The sequence below is a fragment of the Brachyistius frenatus genome, unplaced genomic scaffold, assembly GCF_029030835.1.
Source record: "Brachyistius frenatus isolate BFR_SWC_R1_liver_20210118 unplaced genomic scaffold, ASM2903083v1 Contig_8, whole genome shotgun sequence".
Classification (NCBI taxonomy): domain Eukaryota; kingdom Metazoa; phylum Chordata; class Actinopteri; family Embiotocidae; genus Brachyistius; species Brachyistius frenatus.
The window spans coordinates 1,132,870-1,148,888 of NW_027210607.1; the positions used below are offsets into that span (position 1 = coordinate 1,132,870).

At 40.6% G+C, this 16,019-nt stretch overlaps 1 protein-coding gene across 3 annotated transcripts in view; it reads left to right on the forward strand.

The window, feature by feature from the left end:
- Positions 1–769: 769 nt before the first annotated feature.
- fancl (FA complementation group L) overlaps positions 770–16,019 on the forward strand; it is a 29,713-nt gene continuing 14,463 nt past the window's right edge. For 2 of the 3 annotated variants that reach the window (XM_069689851.1, XM_069689853.1), the window contains exons 1-6: positions 892–1,226; positions 1,780–1,838; positions 1,969–2,029; positions 2,529–2,585; positions 2,902–2,999; positions 14,091–14,187. In XM_069689851.1, coding sequence (XP_069545952.1) covers positions 1,140–1,226; positions 1,780–1,838; positions 1,969–2,029; positions 2,529–2,585; positions 2,902–2,999; positions 14,091–14,187 — 459 coding nt within the window. In that variant the 5' untranslated portion in view covers positions 892–1,139. Of the gene's footprint in view, positions 849–891; positions 1,227–1,779; positions 1,839–1,968; positions 2,030–2,528; positions 2,586–2,901; positions 3,000–14,090; positions 14,188–16,019 lie in introns of those variants that run through there. The other variant, XM_069689852.1, reaches the window with a different exon arrangement.

A 16,019-nucleotide genomic window follows, 5' to 3' on the forward strand; every position in this document is an offset into this window, starting at 1 on the left:
AACATAACATAACATACATAACATAACTCATAGTTCTAAATCAGCACCTAAAAACAAACAATCACTAATAAGGGTGCAATCATTTCAGCTAACAGTTACAACATGTATACACAATCTGAAATAACTATAGTGAAGGTGGTGGTGTTGGTTCACTGAACTTCTGATTCGGCATGCACATTTAAACACTGGATCCCAAAGCTGCTCCAACAGTTTGTTTTGGTGGTTCAGGATTAACAAAGGAGGGATGGATGGATGATTTTTTTTTCTAAACAGGAAGTATCAAAAAGTATCAAATATCAGCATTAACAAATCGCACAATGAGTAAGTAAATACGATGGTTTATAAACAATGTTTAATTTACATAGTGAATACATTCACAAACTTGGTTTTCCATCCTCTTTAAATGTAACAAACAGGTATAAAGTCATAATGAAGACATTTAGTAGACATAAAACACACATGAATTGTTAAACAAAGGAAATTATTTATTATTATTTATTTTCATTTTCTTTGTTTAATAATGCATGTGTGTTTTATGTCTACTAAATGTCTTTATTATGACTTTAAACAGGTGGAATTAAAGGTTCATTTTCACTTACAGAGCCCTTCTTTGTTCTTGTGTGTTTGGAGGGAAAGATGCTCTGCAGGCCAAAGGGGCGGGGTTATATTGTTTCCTGGTAGTGCCCATGAAATTGACAAACCCAGGATGTGGCGTAGATGTGAGGACGTCAGGTGTAGTCGGGTCTCTTCAATTTGGGATTTAACACAATCCACCAGTAAAAACATTTACACGCTGGCATTTGATCGCCACACCAACAAGTGCGTGATTGGGAATTCCCATATTCGTTGTGAGTCATTGAAGGCAGCTTCGTGACGTCAGCTGTTTTGTTATTGATGGCGGGATGCGGAGGTTTTGCTGAAGTTGACGACTAGTATTTGTTCTACTAAAGCCAACTGACGTCTTGGCTAATCCTGTGTATGACAGCATTATCTGACAGATCTAATATTAACTGTTTGGTTCAGGTTACCGAGTTAAACCCACCGCTATCGTCCATCCTGCCAGGCTTGGTAAAGTTAGCTGGGAAGCAGTCGTGCTGGTCTGACAGCTGAAAGTTGGGCCCATAACGTTATAAAGTTCTATGGAGGGTTCACTAGTAAAAGACAACCCGCTGCTTTTACCGCTCAACAAGGAGAAAACGGTCTATGACGGATTTATCACTGTTCAGGTAACTTAGTTCATGTATTAGTGGAGTCTTCTTTCTCCAGTCCAAACTGCATTGAAAACTCTTTTAATTTAAAGGTTCCTTGGTGTGGACACGTTTACTCGTTTGGTAGACTTAAACTTCAAACATTAAACATATGTGTAGAGACAGTTGGTGAATTCGGCCAGCTTTAATAAAACTTAGCCAACTTGTATCATTGATATTTGCATCCACTCATATATGCATGCAATGCTGTAGAAGATTCGGGCGATATTTTATTTTGAACGTTGTTAGGAACTACGAGTGTCATGCCGTATTAAACAGTTGATTGTGTTGACTAAAAATAGTTCTGAAGTTATGTTCTACCATTAATGTGTCTCTTTCACTTCTAAAATAAACTTTATATTGTAAAATTCCTGAACGGAATTCTGCAGGTCACACGTTCTTCATTAGCAAGTTAGTTTCAGAGCTCATATAAAACTGTAATTTTCTAATCTCAGCACATTAAAACTTGTACCAGTTTATTGATAACATGTTGTCATTTAACTTCCAGTTATTCTGTGTTTTTTTTTTCCAGGAAAGAGACTTCAGAATGAGAATAGTTCTCCCACCGGATCGCCAACTCAAGCAGGCCAAGTACGAATTATCTCCTCTCCTTCTCTTTACAAACTATGCGAACAAGTATGATATATATAAGCTCCTGCATAGCCACAGAGTATATGATTTTCTGAATGTGTTGCAAAAATGTATGATTTTGTCTTTATAGGCTGCACTGTTGTTGGCAGTTGAAACACCTGTTGCGTGGATATGAGCACATCGTGAAGCAGGTAAACAGCAATGTGCTGCTTGTTGAATCATAATATTTAGTGACAAATTGAATCTGCGATCAATGATTGAGATTATGTTGTTTGCTGTGTATCTGTTTATCATTTGTGTTTTTTGTCAAGTCATTTTGGCTCCTTTGTGTTGGCTGCATTGAGCATTTTTTTTTTCCTGCACTCTGTCACCCATCAGGCTCGCCTCATTCAGAAGGAGAGAAAAATATTTTTCACTGTTTAATTAACATTGCCTGGAAAATGTCCCTATTTGTTATGTGGCCCCTCAGGGTTATTTGGATGAGATTGATATTTCACCCCGGGCTGCAAAGTTCATTATTTTCACAGCCTTTAAGCTATCATTAATTATTAAAGCTGGTGGCAGCCCCCATTAATCACAAACACTGTGTTTGATTTGAAAGGCTGGCTAGAGGAAAAAAAAAATAGACACTGTCACTTCATTATCCTTTCATTCAAGGATGTCTTTTCTCTCTTGTTTGACTTCTCACAGAGGCTGCAGCAGTCGGCTGATCTTGTCAGCTTCATTCTGGAGCTGAAGACTGTCTTGGTAAGGAGGAGAATGACATTGTGGTTTGCACGGTCACTTTGACATTGTTGCTTTATGAATAGGAAGTAAATGGGAACCTCCAGGCACTATCAATAGCCTTGATTGTGACGCACACATCTACATGTACATTCTGTTAGATTAATGAAAACGCCTACCGTATGTGCCTGCCGTAAAACAAAGGCACAAAGACTTATTGGCTCTGATTCCTTTATGCTGTTTGCTTTCAGTGGAGAGATTACGGCGGAGAGTGAAGTGGTGATATGATGTGTATAGTAATCCGGGCTGAAAATGAGAAGTGTTCTGTGTGTCATGGCAGGAAGTGGGTCTGAAGAGCCGTCCTGAGTGCTGCTCCATCGCGCCTCCACAGTATTACTCTCAGCTCATCTCTGAGATGGAGACCCTTGGGTGGGACAAGTAAGTGGGCAACACTAACACATGTTCTGGCACGCGGCTTTAAAGGAGCATTAGTCACTAAGCTGGGAAGTCTTGGGGAAGTTGGCTATGACTACCACGTTTATTGTTTTATTTATTTTATTTTTTAAATAATTTTGTTTATAAATGTAAAAAAAAAAGGAAACGATGAAAAATGTTTATCACAGTTTTCCAAAGGCAAACACATTTTAAGATTTGGAAAGCTGAAAAAGAGTGTACAAGGGGTACCTCGGGTACGTGCCATCTTTTGACTGATGTGAGGTCAAAGTTTGGAAAAGTTATGTCCAAAATAGTCTTTGAGTGTGATGAATGTGATGCTCATGCTCTGCTACATGCTACAGTGGGTACGGAAAGTATTCAGACCCCTTTACATTTTTCACTCTTTGTTTCATTGCAGCCATTTGCTTAAATCAAAAAAGTTCATTTTATTTCTCATTAATGTACACTCAGCACCCCATCTTGACAGAAAAAAACAAATGTAGAAATTTGTGCAAATTTATTAAAAAAGAAAAACTGAAATATCACATGGTCATAAGTATTCAGACCCTTTGCTCAGTATTGAGTAGAAGCACCCTTTTGAGCTCGTACAGCCATGAGTCTTCTTGGGAATGATGCAACAAGCTTTTCACACCTGGATTTGGGGATCCTCTGCCATTCTTCCTTGCAGATCCTCTCCAGTTCCATCAGGTTGGATGGTGAACGTTGGTGGACAGCCATTTTCAGGTCTCTCCAGAGATGCTCAATTGGGTTTAGGTCAGGGCTCTGGCTGGGCCAGTCAAGAATGGTCACAGAGTTGTTCCGAAGCCACTCCTTTGTTATTTTAGCTGTGTGCTTAGGGTCATTGTCTTGTTGGAAGGTGAACCTTCGGCCCAGTCTGAGGTCCAGAGCACTCTGGAAGAGGTTTTCTTCCAGGATATCTCTGTACTTGGCCGCATTCATCTTTCCTTCAATTGCAACCGGTCGTCCTGTCCCTGCAGCTGAAAAACACCCCCATAGCATGATGCTGCCACCACCATGTTTCACTGTTGGGATTGTATTGGGCAGGTGATGAGCAGTGCCTGGTTTTCTCCACACATACCGCTTAGAATTAACGACAAAAAGTTCAATCTTGGTCTCATCAGACCAGAGAATCTTATTTCTCATAGTCTGGGAGTCCTTCATGTGTTTTTTGGCAAACTCTATGCGGGCTTTCATATGTCTTGCACTGAGGAGAGGCTTCCGTCGGGCCACTCTGCCATAAAGCCCCGACTGGTGGAGGGCTGCAGTGATAGTTGACTTTGTGGAACTTTCTCCCATCTCCCTACTGCATCTCTGGAGCTCAGCCACAGTGATCTTTGGGTTCTTCTTTACCTCTCTCACCAAGGCTCTTCTCCCACGATTGCTCAGTTTGGCTGGACGGCCAGGTCTAGGAAGAGTTCTGGTCGTCCCAAACTTCTTCCATTTAAGGATTATGGAGGCCACTGTGCTCTTAGGAACCTTGAGTGCTGCAGAAATTATTTTGTAACCTTGGCCAGATCTGTGCCTTGCCACAACTCTGTCTCTGAGCTCCTTGGACAGTTCCTTCGACCTCATGATTCTCATTTGCTCTGACATGCACTGTGAGCTGTAAGGTCTTATATAGACAGGTGTGTGCCTTTCCTAATCAAGTCCAATCAGTTTAATTAAACACAGCTGGACTCCAATGAAGGAGTAGAACCATCTCAAGGAGGATCAGAAGAAATGGACAGCATGTGAGTTAAATATGAGTGTCACAGCAAAGGGTCTGAATACTTATGACCATGTGATATTTCAGTTTTTCTTTTTTAATAAATTTGCACAAATTTCTACATTTCTGTTTTTTTCTGTCAAGATGGGGTGCTGAGTGTACATTAATGAGAAATAAAATGAACTTTTTTGATTTTAGCAAATGGCTGCAATGAAACAAAGAGTGAAAAATTTAAAGGGGTCTGAATACTTTCTGTACCCACTGTACATGCACTTGATGAGCCAAAACAGCTCTGAGCCACCGAGGCGTGGACTCTGCAAGCCCTCTGAAGGTGGCCTCTGGCACCAAGACGTGAGCGGCTGATTCTTTAAGTCCTTGTGCACACTGGAGGATTTTCAAACCTTATACATTTTCTGAACGTGGGAGACAACGGACATAATGACAGATTTGTCTGATTTGTAATCTTCTAATTATAAGAACGCAAACCAGACAATTCCATCAAGAGCAGAACCAAGAATTACGTTTGTGTGGCAATTCCACAAACTTGGGATCTCAGAAACTTCAGTAGTTGAATGTGACTTAGAAACAATGGTGGTGGACTGTCATCGGTTGCTAGTTGCACTTGTGTTTGCTATTTTTGAAAAATAGGAGAAAAAACCCCAACTGTGGATGCAGTCATGGCTGAGATGCTGGTGTCAGCATGGCTTATACAGTACCTGTTTACAGCCTCCAACTTCTCTCCTCTCCTCTCCTCTCCTCTCCAGTCACTATTTTCTTTACCCAATGTGGCTGCTTTTTAAAAACTGTAGTGACACATGCTTTTTTACCAAATTGCCCATTCATCATCCAAGTTCATATCTATTGTGCAGATTTATCTGAGTATGAATGACGGTAAAAAAAAAAAATCAGCATTCCTCCTCTCAGATCAACAACACCTGACTCTGATCAAGCTTTACTTCCTTGATCACTGTTTTTAAATTTCACAAAACAAGTAGGCACAACTTAGTGGTCGGAGGAGTAAACAAAACAACACAAGACCCATAATACAGAAAAAAAAAGTCCATGAGATTGATTATATGGTTTTCGGTGGGCCTTTAAAAATGAGATTTAGCTCTGCCCTGGAAACGGTAAGCTGCAATACTACAGAATCAATCCCACTCAGTGTAAATAGTTGTTTAAATTGGCTTACAAAGAAAATTATGCGATAATCAAACAATTATTTTTTTTCTTAATGAACAACATGGTAACATGGTTCTGTGCAGCACTTACATGGTCCCAGGATGCTGTGGAAGTAATTTGCCTGTGGAATTACTCGTTGATGGAGCTTCTCTCGGAGCGAGCCAGATCTCAACTCTGTGGTTTTCCTTCTCTCTGTAGAAGCTCTGTTGCTTCTACAAGTACACCCTCCAATTTAAGGGCAACAAATAAGCAACTGTAAGCAACTCACCAGCCAGGAACAATGAAACATTGTTATTGATGGTGTAAAAACTCAGGAGATATATTTTGTTTTTCTTTGATGTATTTTCCACAGAGGTAAGATTAACTTTCCGAGCTGTATACAGTATATTGGTATAAACCTCCTCCGCTTTACGTGGCTATATGGAGCAGTCCCTGTTTTTTTTTTTTTTCTTCTCCTCCAGCAGTCTAAACTGATATGAGAGCCTGCAACAACACAGCTCCACATTAACAAATGTCTCTTAATGACTTCCATATTTTTAGTTATTGAGTTATAGTTAAATCCAGGTCACATTTAATAACGCTCAGCCCACGTGCGCTGACAGGCCCGGCTAATATCGTTGTCTCCACTCGTCAGGAGAGAGTGAGGAGGGGGAGGCGGTAGTTAGTAGGAAGATATCTATTCTCCCCCAGCTCGGATTAAGCCTTGACTACTACACTCATTTTCCACTTTCCTATTAATGACCATGGCTACAATTATGATATTAGCAAAATGCAAATGGCTCTAATTGAAGACTCTCAGGTTTTAATAGGAGAAGTGTGGGGGGGGGTGAAGGTATGCTTTATGCTGGAAATGGGACCAACATCATTTTCAGTGTCGTGTTACGGTTAGGAGGCATTATACACAGTGGGCCTCAATCTCCAAAGCACTCGAGATTCGCTTAGCGTCTTAATTGGTATGGGCCGTGCTAATAGCCACCAGGGGTTTTCAGCTGTAATTCTGTCTGCTGATTGGGCCAGGTAAGTGAGTCTTTCTCTCTCTTCTCTTTCATCACGTGGTCTCCATTTCTGCATTTGAGAGTGTGGTCATCTTAATTGGCTGAAGATGGCAAACCATGTGTTAATTAATGGAAAATTAGGTCAAGTAGGTCAGCCGCCATCATTCGATGGCCCCAAAACGTGGCCCTGGAAGCTCGGAGGCTCATTACAGGCACAGCTGGCTCTCCATGTTCACAGCCTCTCAGCGTACGTGCGGAGCATCGTCTCGTCTTATCCCGGTGTTATCGGTCCGTCACACTGTGTTGCTGCTCTTCCGAGGCCAGTTATAACAGCTCTCTGACAGCAGGGCTTTGTTGGTCCAGCAGGCCCAGGGCTGAGGGATGGCTGAAGGTTCCCAACGTGGATTTTTTTTTTTCTTCATCTTTGTTTTTGTTATATTATTAGTCCTGCCGATACATTACTCCTACAATCCTGTGATATAAATGCCATAAAAAATTGCATTGGGAATTCCACAGTCATATTCAGTAAGTAATGGGAATGTCCTGGTTGGCACAGTTAAACTGTAAACCAGGCTAATGGTTATACAGGTCTCAATGCTTTATAAAATTAGTATAGTTTTTTTGTGTGTGTGTGTGCATTTGATTTGCACATGCATTACATTTGTCTGCATGCGACTTGCATTGTCCTCCATTTCCTCTACCGTATCTTGCTAATGCCATTACTTTGCATGCGTGTTACTTATGCAGCACACACAAGCTCTCTACATATGCATTGATCTCAGCATTCATGAATCACTTTGTCAACACACACACACACACACACACACACACACACACACACACACACACACACACACACACACACACACACACACACACAAAATCAGGGACATGCGCACACACAAATTTGAGTGGGGTGCGCTGTCTGGAAATGGCTCACTTGGCTGTGGAGTTGCAAATGGGATGCTCTCATCAGTCTTCCCAGCTGGACGTCTGACTGTCATGCTGTTTCCATCATGGCCAAGTAGGGGCGGCAGCTAGTCCCCGCTATCCTGCCCGTGAGACCCCGGAGGAGAGGAGATGGGAATATACGTGTTTGTAATGAACTGGTGACTTTTTTTCCACAACCAAACCTTAGAAGTTGGCTAATTCTGACTATTTCTGTTTAGTCTTCTCTGATTGCACGATTAATTCAGTGGCAAGATCTACATTATTTCTGCTTTATTAAATACAGCTTATTAATATTATGTCTCTACTCAGTTTATTGTTTTACTACCATAATATCCTGTTGAAAAATTGACTATTGATGAAATTCACAGCCCTAGAGACCCCGTACTTCAAAAGTTTTCTCATATTCTCCGTTGTGCGTTGTGCTTCTACAGCCTTCACCTTCAACAGCTGACTATTTTTTTTGGGGGGGGGGGGGGTTGCATTCAGGTCGCTGGCTTGTCGTTTTTAGCCTGTGCCGATCAATGCTGAGTTAGAGTTTCAAACATCATCTTCAGCAGAATAAATTAACTACAGCTAATTATCACTCAGATAATTGTTTTGCTCGTGGTTACTTCTACTTCACATTTGAGCCTCACTGTGCAGCAGGATGTATGTTGCAGAGGCTGATACTCAGAGGCTGTTTTCACATTCATCTGCTGAAAGGATAAAGTTTCTCCGAGCTCACCTTAAATCTCAGTTTATTAACACATGTATGTACGGGCTTCTGTGATATCACATCTGGTTTGAACGTCATTCATGGACCACATGATGTGAAAACCTGAAGCCCGCAAAAGCAGAACAAATTTAAAATGTTTTTTCAATGAGGGTGAAGTCGATTGTAAACGAGAAAAATAGATTTTTACATGAATTATAGAGATTCTTTTTTTCACAATGGTTGAAGTGCTGCCTACATATCAGTGTCTGTATGTAACCAAAGATGATTTGTGAAAGAAGAGAATCAGTTCTCTGTAACACCACTCTGTGCAGTTGTGAGGGGATGGTGTGTTTTTGTAGTTGTGCAAGCTAATCATTGTTGCCTCACTTCTCTCGTAAAATTATCTGATTTTGCAGTTTCAGGAGAATGGCCCACTTAATATTCCATGCACAAATTATGTTTCTGAATTCTCTGCCAACCAAAGGTTAATGAAACGTAATTTGATTCAATGAGGTAGACAAAAGGATTTGAATTCAATAAGGACTTTCATACATGATTTGGACTGAATCAAGTGCCATTGGACCTAACTCAATAAATCCAGCATGCACAGATGTTCATGTATTTATGGAATTACCAGCAGTATGAACCACCTTTACACAGTCCTGCAGGTAGCAAAGGGAGAGGTGAAAGATTCATTTAATCCCATGGCAGCTTTAAAAAGGTGTTATAGTGTCGATCATTTTGATTGTTTAAACCTGCAAACACTACTGTAAATTTGTGCATCAGACATAACTGAAGAAATACAAATGGATATAAAGGAATTCACTCAGGTGTCATGACTTCAATAGGATTAAAGAAAAGACTATCTTTATTTTGAGTGAACCACTTCTACAAATCACATTTATTTCAATTAAACTTTTTCCTCATCAATTTGTCCATTTTGGTCTATTACCTGGCCTTGCTTGACTGATTTGCAAGTCCCTCCATCTTGCGATCTTTCGAACACAATGATAAATGCAAACTCGACCGTACTATCCGATATTCATGGTAGTTTACAATTTTGTTCTCGCCATTTCTCTACTATACATTTTTTCGACAGAAGCTCTAATGAAGGCATTACTGTACAAAGCCTTTCCAAATAAAACTTGTTACATTAACAAAAATAGCTTGTTTACAGTCAGCAACCTATCAAAACAAACGGCATGTCGTTGACTGGGAAAAAATGAAAAACTGGAGGTGACAGGGTTTTTGGGAAATGTGGTCTTCTCTTGAGCTACAAATCTCCAGACTTCCCTTTGGCAGACTGATCATACTGAATTACATTTTATACACACTTACAGTTGTAAGCAATTGCATTTTTTTTTTTTGTATATACAGTGTGTTGAACTAGTATTATTTAAGCTATTAAGCTCATTTGTATTTTTACTTTATTATTTAAAAACTATGATCCCATGATTCCTAAAGTTTAGAAAGGAAAAACAAAAAAGATAAGAACTAAAATAATTCTGGCTATATCCGTGATGTGCAGTGCTTATTATCATACAAAATGAGTACATGTGACTCTTTATTAGATTGTAGTTAAAAAAAAAAAAAAGAATCACTTCATTTATTCTTATATATTATATTATATTTATTCTTCATTTATTCTTGACTTGGAATATTTGCATTTCCTCTAAGTTTACTGAAAAATAAGTCACAACACTGCAAATTACAGAATTTTTTTTGAGAAAAGCTGCTGCAAAATCAAGCAGTTTTGTTTGCAACTATCAAAAGAAAAAGCACTGCAAAATCCTGGTGGGACTGACTTATGTATCTATTGTTATGTGCAGCAATGGGTATTTTACTGATCTGGACTCGTCATTAATGTGCACCTGAGGATATTACGCAGGGATGGGCGTTTCAAGCAAAATTACTTTTCAAAATGTGCCCTTAACTATTTGATTATTAATCGAAGTCTGGCAGCAACGTGGTCTTTTTCTCCTTGTCTTGTTCAATGGTGGCTGGCAGACAGCTTTTACGTGCATTACCGCCACCTTTGGACGGCAGTAACGCATTACAACCAGACGCCAGTTAAAACAGAGGAAATAAGGAAGAACTATCGTGCCATATGCTAATAGATTTAAAATATATATATATTTAACAGCTATTTAAATATCATCTCCCATCCCTAATTTAAAGTTGCCAGGGAATTGTTTGTTCAAGACGTTCTAAACTGCTGCAATCTTTTCTTTTTGCAGGCCGCTATCAGCAGGTGGCACCCACACATTCCTAAAGTGCTGCATAGGGAAGTGTTTGTGTGTGGCATGATCGTAGCATTGTGTGCTTGTATGTGTAGATGCTAGTGAGCATATGACAAGATGCTAGTGTGTGTGTGTGTGTGTGTGTGTGTGTGTGTGTGTGTGTGTGTGTGTGTGTGTGTGTGTGTGTGTGTGTGTGACATTAAAGCACTGTTGCCCTACTCCGGGAGTTCGATTGCAAATGTGTGAGCGAGCAGACACTTTTATGAGTCGGGCCCATCGGACACCGTCTCACATCATTCCATCACTTCCCTAAGTGTGCGCGTCATTCCTCGGAGCACACCGCTCACATCACTCCTCTCCAACACGGTCCATAAATCCTCAGCAGATATACAGCCATGTCAGCCTTGGCACAGAGCTTCCATCCTAATGTACTGTAAATCTGGAGGAGGACTGTTCAAATCCTTTGTCTCCGATCAGTCTTTTGTCTGCAGGTCTCAGTCGACCAGAGGTGGACTGTCGAGTGGGAGGAACTGACTCCTTCACAGCGTGCTGGAGCAGCTGAAGGAGCAGTAAATCTGACAGCAGTGTTGGTGAATGCTCCAGCCAGATCGGTGTTGTCTCCTTAGACTCAGTAGGTTATAATTAGCTCAGGAAGGAAAACGTTCTGATTTACATGTTGATTGAAGCTTGAAAGTGTGAATTTTGCCTTCAAAACAGAGACGCAATATTTCCCGAGAGCTTCAATCCCACTTCTGTAACTGCTGATGGCACTCAGGTGTTGACCAAGGTTTATTTATGGCAGCAGTCAAATATTCAGTCATGTGTCCTTTTGAAGTGTCTTGGCATATTTTGCCCTGGTGAACACATTGTAATTGTAGATATTCTCAGGGCACCAGTATGGTGAACAAGGATAGTGTCATGAGACCACCAAAAGTATCTACAGACTTCTTCTGTGCAACTTTGCTAACAAATTACTTATATATACACTTAGGGTGTTCATGATTAGTCGTCAATCTATTCATTTCTGGTAAAAGAAATATATTAAAAATAAACTAACCAAACTTGCAGTAGACCAGGAATATGTGGTGTAACTGTCCGAAAATGCATTATAGACTTGCTGTAGTACACAGTTGTGTCTCTACATTTAGCCTCCTACAGTTTAATTACAGGCATATTTGCTTTCCGGCCCTACAAGCAGCACAAATTGTAAATCAAGTGCACTTTAACGCCTTTGAAGTAAGAGAAAAGTCAAGTCTGTCATGTCCGTGAACACAGCAGCATTAAGTCGTCAAAAGTCCCCAATATTGTTGTCCGGCAGTTGTCCGGTTTAGCTAATTACCCTCATGGTAATGCTAAACTTGGATCCTCCAACACTAATGCGTCCCAGGAGCTAAGCGTTAGATAGTAGAGCAGCACTGTGGCTGTTAACGCTGTTATCAGTCAGGAGTATCTGACCTGCACTGTATTTTGTTAATTTTTAACATAATTATTTATGTAGCAGATCAGGGAATGAAATTGTTCCCATTTTGCATTTCTAACTTTTGCTTATTGGCGGCAGACTGTCAGTCATGTGACTTGAGATAACAGATGGGGACTGACTTTGTTGATCTATAAACACGCTGAGCAGAACATGTGGCCACTTGTAGACAGAACCTTCGCAACAAGCTAAATATCGCATGCACATTTGACAAATTGTGGCCTTTTGAAATTGACATAGCTAAAAGACGGTCAGTTTACACATCCAGCAGACAAAGATTATTGAGCTGACGAATGTCATTCCAATATTAACTCTTCTTTTATCTCGGTTTTGGTCTCCAACTACAACTGTGATAAATATCACTTTGTGCCGTCTGCTTAGCCATTTTTTTGCATTTTTGCAGTGTTTCCTAATAGATATTGCTGAAAGGAAGCACGTATAATATAAATAGTATAGTAATAGTATAAAAAAATATTGGTCCCAGTAAAGAACCCTGTTGATCTCTGTGACTAATGTTTGTGTGCATGGAAGTCATTGTTGGCATTAACAAATTTGGAATCTATCGTGTAAATATGATTTAAACAAGCCCAGTGCAGTTCCTTTAATCCCAATGACATGCTGACATGTTCCAGTCCAAGTTCTCAGTATATTACTTAAGTTTATGGTTAGCACAAAAATTTGCAACACAGGTGCTTGAGTAGAGCAAATTAGTGTTATAATTAAGCATCACTGAGTTGCCAATAATGACGTTAAAGCAGACCCTCGATTATATATACATATTGTGATTCCACAACAAATTACCATCTAAATAAGATATGTTATCAAAATACATTCATATTGTGGGGCAATTCACACTCACAATATGAAACTTTTTGTTAGTGTGATCTCCGTTTCCATTGCAATACATGGGATATTCTAACAACTGGAAAACAATCAGTCGCATCAGTAAAAGCGAATTTGATGTATGCAATGTTTCCCACTTCAGGAAGTTGGCCGACCCTTAGCAACCACCTAGCAACAGAGAGGATTTCTAGTCCGTTTTATTGCTTTCCAGATATGGTTTCTCAAATTGAATAAATACCACACAAAAAAAACAAAACTGCTTAGCTACCTTAATCGTGTTGTAAGTAAAATATCCGCTGAAAAAATATATCGAGGGAGTCATGTATTATTTAAGATTTTAGCGTTGTGTCGTGTTAAAACATAACAAGTCAGGCTCGCCACTGTTAGGATTTTTAGTGCTCGACTATCCGTGGTGTTACGGTACGGGTGCTCGGAGCGACCAAAAAGGACCAAAACAAACCAGATTTTGCCAAATGGGTCACATTTAATAGTCCTATTACGAGTAAAAACAACATTATATTGAACATTATATGAAATTCGATTCCCATCGAGAAGGCGGAGTGATATTTCTAGTGATGAACAGGGTGTGCTTTTATGCTGATTTGAGCATGTTCCAAATGTCCACTTGACCAATCAGATTGCTGCGTCGGAACTCCTTGTATAATTTCAAATTAGCCACTCTACAGAGAACGTTTGTGTTGCGTAATACCAAATCAACGGGAAATGACACAATACGTCTGACGTCGCTTAATGAACGTCAGCCACCATCCGATCGATGTAAACACTGCTCAGATTTGGGTGTGAATATGGAGTTGTAGCCTGATGTAATGTCAGTGTTGGTACCTAGAGTAATGAATCTCAAGGTAGAGTTGATGTCTCAATATTTTGTCTGCAGCTGTGATTAATGACGGATGATGGCTGCTGTACTTTACAGTGTCTGTGAACGGATATTGATTTATGGCGTATCCATTGTGTTTGTCCATCTTCAGGCTGCTTTCAATAGACACAGAGTTCCGAACGTTGAGACTGAAAGCGGAGGATTCCTCTGAGAGGCATCACATTCTCACTATTAAACTCGGGTCTAAGGTAAGAGACACACTACCCTGCACGCTCAGAAACACCCACACACCCACACAGTACTGTAAGGACTCGCTGAAAATGTTTCATCAAATGGAACACAACTTGATGTTGACCTGTAGCCAATCCAAATCCAAACAGGCCATCTTCACCAAACGCGTATGGAGATGTTCAATTTGCTGATAGCAAATCAGTGATTTACATCTGTGCCCCTAAATCTAGGTCAAACTGGAGAGGGTGTGGAGAGACATGATAACCCGCTGTGACTGAGATGTAGCACAGATAAAACATCTCCACGTAGACCTCAGCATGATGGAAAACCTTCCTCTATGCATAGAGAAAAACCAATACACCCACACTCATCTCCATACCCGCTGTCTCTGATCACCGACATCGAGAGAAGTGCACGAAACCTTTACCTCGTGTTGGTAAAGGCGTATGCAGACCTGGGGAATAGTAGGGTATTACAGGGCGTTTGAAATGTTTGCATTTCGGGGATCTCCGTATTGAAAAACAAGAGGAAACAGATTGTGTTTAATCACATTTGGTCTCAGGAACACATGATGATTGTTTGTTGCAATACTGCAGTGGCCAACCGTAGTATTGCAACCAAAACATCCCTTCCAACAGAATCCAAGAAAAGGTCATCGCTCACGATGGTGTGGAATAAAACTGGGAATAGTATAGGCAATTGGAAGTTTTGTTTTTGCTTAATGTGAACAAATCAATAATTCATGAGCATGGGCACTCAGAGACTTCCTCCGGCCCAGTCAGCTAACTGGTTTAACCCAATGCTGTCTTGACTGGGGATAAAATAATTCAATAGTGCAACTCCTACAATTTCCAGCTGTTATTGGACTGAATGGATCAACTTCTGATAGTAAAACATCTCATTCCACAGCGATAGCCTTTGGTGGAGCCTAATAACAGTGTTATTGTTATTGCTCTAGTTGGCAAAAGACAGAGACAAAAGTTCTGCACTGCAAGTTTAAAGTATAAACTCAGATTATTGTTTTAAAAAGTACAAATACTTGAAGGTTAGATTTTACTTGTGCAAGAATGTTTCTCAGTCCTGTCTTTGACTTAATATCCAAGTCCAAATGAAGCCTGTAGTAGCTGGCAAGAGTGGAATTCGCCCAGAGTGGGATTGCATATTCTGGGCATTGTGGTTGGGTAGGTGGGTGGCGTGGTGAGGTGGTGCTTACCTAAGCCCAGATGACATCCACTGGGGACAAAGGAGGGTGGTGGGGACCCCACTCTGTGCCCACCTGCTCACCTGGCCCTCCTCACCCCTCTGGCACCGGGTAAAAATAGCTCCAAGTCCTCTCTGCGCTCCAGCTGCTTCTACCAGATCCAGCGCCAGGTCATCCCTCACCGGGCACAGTTAGGGAGGAGGCAGCACTGGCACGGATGCATGGCGGCTGGGAAGGCGGGGGAGGGAGAGAGGACGAGCACAGGGAAAGGACAAGAGAGTAGTGTGATGTTGAAGGTGAAACAGGGAGAGGAAGTCTGGCTCGTATGCACTGACCAGAGCTTCTTATTGAGCTCTTAATGAGGTTTTAGCGGGATATTGATGCTGGCCACCGCTAATGCCAGGGCTTACTGTAAATTCTTTGATGCAAGACAATTTTAAATCAATCTAAGCGGGTTGCTAATGCCGGGCAAAAAAAACCAAAACCTTAAGGAGGGGTAGGATTGCCTGTATTTTAATGACTCACTTGGCATATTTATAAATTCAGTACAATGTATTTTCCTCTGACCATTTATTAGGACATTTTGCTGTAATGGCTATAAAACACACAGTCCTTTAAACTCTTTAAGTGCAGAATCTCTACTACAGA